At 34.9% G+C, this 4,997-nt stretch overlaps 1 protein-coding gene across 1 annotated transcript; it reads left to right on the top strand.

Moving 5' to 3' along the window:
• The first annotated feature begins 2,223 nt into the window (after positions 1-2,223).
• Positions 2,224-3,087, top strand: LOC106137778 (ommochrome-binding protein-like). Its single transcript, XM_013338685.2, has one exon. It carries the CDS (start codon positions 2,224-2,226, stop codon positions 3,085-3,087), a length of 864 nt encoding a protein of 287 aa, XP_013194139.1.
• The last annotated feature ends 1,910 nt before the right edge of the window (positions 3,088-4,997 follow it).

The raw sequence follows: 4,997 nt of genomic DNA, 5'->3' as shown, positions 1-4,997 counted from the left end.
ATATACTCTAGGATTATAGTTCAAAAGATTACATACGTCTATAACCCTTGCAGGTTAGACAGAGTGAACGGTCTTGAAAATACTGAAAGGCCACGTTCAGCTATATAGTTGAGATTCAAATAGTGATAGGTCGCTAAGCCCATTACAATTTTTTTTTTCAAGTTTAGGCAAATAAATCCCTGAGTAGCCTTTTACGACATCAATGGGGAAGTGATGGAGTGTTCCTATTCTAAAGTGACAAAAACATTATTGTATTTTTTTTATTAGTATCAGATTATAACTAATAAATATCATGCCTCAATTTTGTGTGTTCCTCTTATTGTCAGGTTGGCTGGAAGAGATCCCACTTAGGGATAAGCCCGCCTTTGTACTGTACTGTTTTATATCTGTAATGTATTCCTTTAGTGAACAATAAAACATTTACTTCCTTACTTGCTTACTTATGTACTTAGTTAGATATCTTTTGGGCAATATCGAATTCTGAATATTCATTTTTGGAAGTGATCTGGCTTGGTGTTATTTTTTGGTGTTATTTATTAAGAATATAAAATTTTTTTTGATTGATTAATGTATACGGAACAATTCACAGGGCTCATTCAGCTAGGCCCTAAAAAGTTCAAGAATTGTGCTTACTTAATGACACTATATTATCCTACTTACTATTATAAAGGCGAAAGTTTGTATGGATGTTTGTTACTCTTTCACGCAAAAACTACTGAACCGATTACCATGAAATTTGGTATATAGGTAGCTGAAGACCCAGAATAACACATAGGCTACTTTTTATCCCAGAGTTCCCGCGGGATTGATAGGGTTTCCATGCGGACGAAGTCGCGGGCGGCCTCTAGTGAAGTAATAGTTTTAAGATAAATGCCCTAAGCCAATCTGAAAAAAAAAGTGGAAAGATTTAGTCTCTGCCTACCCCTATGGGAAAGTGGCGTGATTTTGTGTGTTTAAATACACAGGTATTTGTAGACGAGGCAGCAGGGAAAACAGTGATACTTCATTCTATTCTAAGTATAATTTAATATTGTGAAGTTGACGTTGTTGAAGAAAATGCTGCAGTGCAGTTTGTTACCGCTTCTTCTGCACTGACGCCTTGGAAGCGGCAGTAAACTTAGTTTTTAAGTAATTTATTTGACGTCAACCAAGTTGTTAAACCATACGACAATTATTAAGCGATATAATACTATCCTATAATAATGAATAAAAATTTTGAATTTGAATTTAATTTTGAATTTGAATTTGAATTTGAATACGAGTATCTGGAAAAAATTATACACAGAAAAGCTCTTTTTCACCAGGTGAATGGTGTTGCTTTTTTCAAATTGTTATCTACTGTGATGTTTGGAGCTTATTGTGTCAAACCGCTCCGCGCCACAATACATCAAACATGAAAATTGGTTTGTATCGTCATTTTTCGGAAACTATAACTGACTACCCAAAAAAGTTTATACATACACATAATCACGTTTTAACCCTTGTGGGGTGGACAGAGCTAACAGTCTTGAAAAGACTGATAGACTGCGTTCAGCTGTTAGGCTTAATGAAGGAATTGAGATTCAAATAGTGGCAAGTTGCTAGCTCATCGCCTAAAAGAAGAATCTCAAGTTTTTAAGCCTATCCAAAAAGTTTATACTTCCCTTTTTATAAAATTTTATTATAATTTAGGATTAATTTTGGACGCGATAGGTTAGCAACTTGTCATTATTTAAATCACAATTTCATCATAACCCCATACAGCTCCACGTGGCATGGACATCTCGAAAAGATTGAATCTTTTCGAGATTGTTGTCTCTGCCTATCTCGCAGGGGACATAGGAGTGATTATATATATTTGAAATGAACGTTTAATTTTGTAAATTTTGTAAATCTTAGATAAGTAATGACATAACAATTTTAGCGTAATGTCTGCCCTTTTCCTGGAACCAGGACTAGCACATGAGGGTTATTTCCAAAGAGGCACGTCATTCTTAAAATATATAATTTATAAAACTAACAACAAACATTTCAGTCCGTGTTGAATGTCCACAATGCTGCATATTGACAAACAACGTGTTTGTTTGTTTGTTTGCCACCAACATTTGATTCATTCACATTCAGTTCTCGAAAACACGCCGTACGAAGTGGATTATAAAGTTATTTTGTAAGATGAGAACAAAATCTACCAGGATATACGGGAAACGAAACTCCGGAAAATGCATAAAGTTCGAGATAAACAATATGGCAACATCCACATTCTGTCTCTTCATCTACATCTTTGCACCGTCACAATCACTGAAACTTGTCGGAAAATATTGTGATCTACAAACTGGCGACTTAACAAAACTGTGTTACGTGAAAGAAACCTTAGCTGTATTAACGCACAGTCCAAATCAGCTTGCGGTGGACAAAACATCGAACACCCTATATTTCAGCTTCGATTTTGGCCAAGGAGAATACGTACCAGCAATTCTGAGGATCAAAACCAAAAATCTGACTGTATTGCAAGGGCCTAAAGATGCTTTTGCGATAGCCGTCAACGATACCTCTGGAGAGGTGTATTTCGGCGGGAGTCATGGTGTGTACAAATACAACTCGTTTTTGAAAAGTTTAAAAATACTTGCTGTGAACAATTTAGATATATGGTGGCTTCATGTTAAGAATCAAATGTTGTATTTTATAAGGTTCCCTTCTCTACAGGCTTTTTGTTATCACAACAGAACACTCAAACCTGTGGAACGTTTGCTATCATTGAGTGTTCAACAATTTATCGTGGATGATCATGATAATATTTTCTTTATTAACAGTACTGGGTTATATGGTGTTAAAAATGATTCTAAAACTATCATTTCGCTTAAGAATGATGTTAAATTTATTGGCATGGCCATAGATAACAAAGGCGATGTGTTTGCAAGTGCAGAAGATGGCATTTATATAGTGAACAGAATTATAACTAAAGTCAAGAGAGTGGTTAATATTCCAGGGGTACTTGGGTTGACATTTGATAAGAATAATTATCTCATTTACTCAGACTCGCATGAGATCAATCGCCTTGTGACAGTGTCTGCGGAAAATTATCATGATATTTCTAATTCTATAAAGTAAGATAGCATAATAAAATGCACAGAAGATTTTAACGTTTTATTGTTTTATGCTAATGTCTTCTAATAAACTGATTTAACCTTTAAGTACCGACGTGCTATTTTAGTTACTTAAGTACCGACGTGAGGTCTGCTAGACCACCATAGCTTTAATAAAGAAATCTTTTATGTTTATTAATATTATATGTAAATAAATATTTCTCATAATTCTATATGTATTTAGTTATTGAATAAATGAAAAAAAAATAGTAGTACAACCATTAATTATTAATAATTTAACTACTAAATTACAGTCTCAAATTCTTTGGACGAAAAACGTTACTTTCATCTTACTAATTATTATTAATCAAAAAAATATAAAAACATTGTAAATGTCCTTTTTTCTTAAAGATAAATAATCACATAAGCAAAATAATATATAATATTATATGTTAAAGACAATTTTCTTGTAAATCACAAGGCACCAAATGGTAGGAACTATCAAAGTTTACAAACACTCTGCAAACAGGTTTGCTGCATTGTAGGCACACATGTTTCTTACAAGAGTCACATTTGTAAGGTTGTGACAGAGTTTTCTGGTGTGACTACCCTCTTCTTCATTTTCTGTTACATTGTCTGGTTTTGCTGACCCAAGAACCCTTTTTATAGACAAACGTAACTCTCTTGGTAGATGTTTATTTAGACAGCGGCGCTGCATTTTTGGAACGACTAGAGATCTTGCGAGTAGTTTCAAGAAGACAGATCTGTCTTATATTTTTTTATGCGAGTTGAAATTGTACAAAATACCTGCATTTATGGCGCTTAGGTCTAACATACGAAAAAATATTGCCATTGACCAACGCCGTGTTCGCCGACTAGTATTATAAATGGAAATAACTCCACCCTTTGTGGAATTATAGTTAGATATAATTTTCGGTTTATTGTTTTCTTCATTTAATTGTTCGTTGTGATGCATAGATGAAAGGGTTTTCGGGTCAATTTCATCACAGTCGGATTCTGAACTCTCATTTAGCCATTCCGTTAAAATTTCTTCATGGTCTTTATTTTGAGGCCTTGTTTAGTAAGTTTTCTTCATGGGAGGAGCACTTTTATTTTCCCTAGTGGTTGCTCATTTTATGCCCGAAGTACCTGGCTTATCCATTTTTATAAGCAACTGTATAGAAAAGAAAAAAACTATATTATCTGACAAAAGTCATATTCAAAAAAAGTTACACAAGTACAGACGAGTGGTCTGACAGACCACTCGCGATCTTATAAAGCCATTAACTCACCGGAACCGCTAGCGCCGCCATAGCCACTCTCCATCAACGCTGCCGGGCGACTGACTGAGGGGTAGAGAGAAGCGCGGGGAGATACGTATTCGCTAACCTATGTAACTAGACTTCCTGACCTACGAAAGTGTCTGTCAGACCACACGTCGGTACTTAAAGGTTAATTCTGTAATTTTAATTTGTTATAGATAATCCATTAGCAGGCTTATTTCCTTCTCATGAGGTTGACTTCAGAGCAAATTGAATAAGCATGTAACTGATGGGTTGGTTAACTTGTGATATTTGCATCAGAAACTACTAAACTACGTTGCAAAACAAATAAGACAAACGACAATGATCATCATCTAATGTGGATCTTTAAGTTAGTAATGACGTTCATATAGTCACGTCATTGTAAAGACTAAAAGGGCACGTTGAGTTGTATAGCTTTATGATTGAATTGAGATTCAAATCGTGACAGTTGTTAGCCCGTACCCTATAAGAGAATTCTAAGTTTATATAATGCATTGACCTATCACTATTTGAATCTCAATATTATCACTAAGCCAAGCAGCTGAACGTGGCCTATCAGTCTTTACAAGACTGTTGGCTCTGTCCACCACGCAAGGGATATAGACGTATTTATATGTATGCATAAGAGAAA

This window comes from Amyelois transitella, chromosome 17, assembly GCF_032362555.1.
Source record: "Amyelois transitella isolate CPQ chromosome 17, ilAmyTran1.1, whole genome shotgun sequence".
Lineage (NCBI taxonomy): Eukaryota > Metazoa > Arthropoda > Insecta > Lepidoptera > Pyralidae > Amyelois > Amyelois transitella.
The sequence above is the reverse complement of the archived record's forward strand: the minus strand, read 5'-3'. Positions and strand labels throughout refer to the sequence as shown.

Bases quoted from the DNA above. Each gene is read 5' to 3' on its own strand.
- LOC106137778 (XM_013338685.2), top strand. From the start codon at position 2,224: ATGGCAACATCCACATTCTGTCTCTTCATCTACATCTTTGCACCGTCA.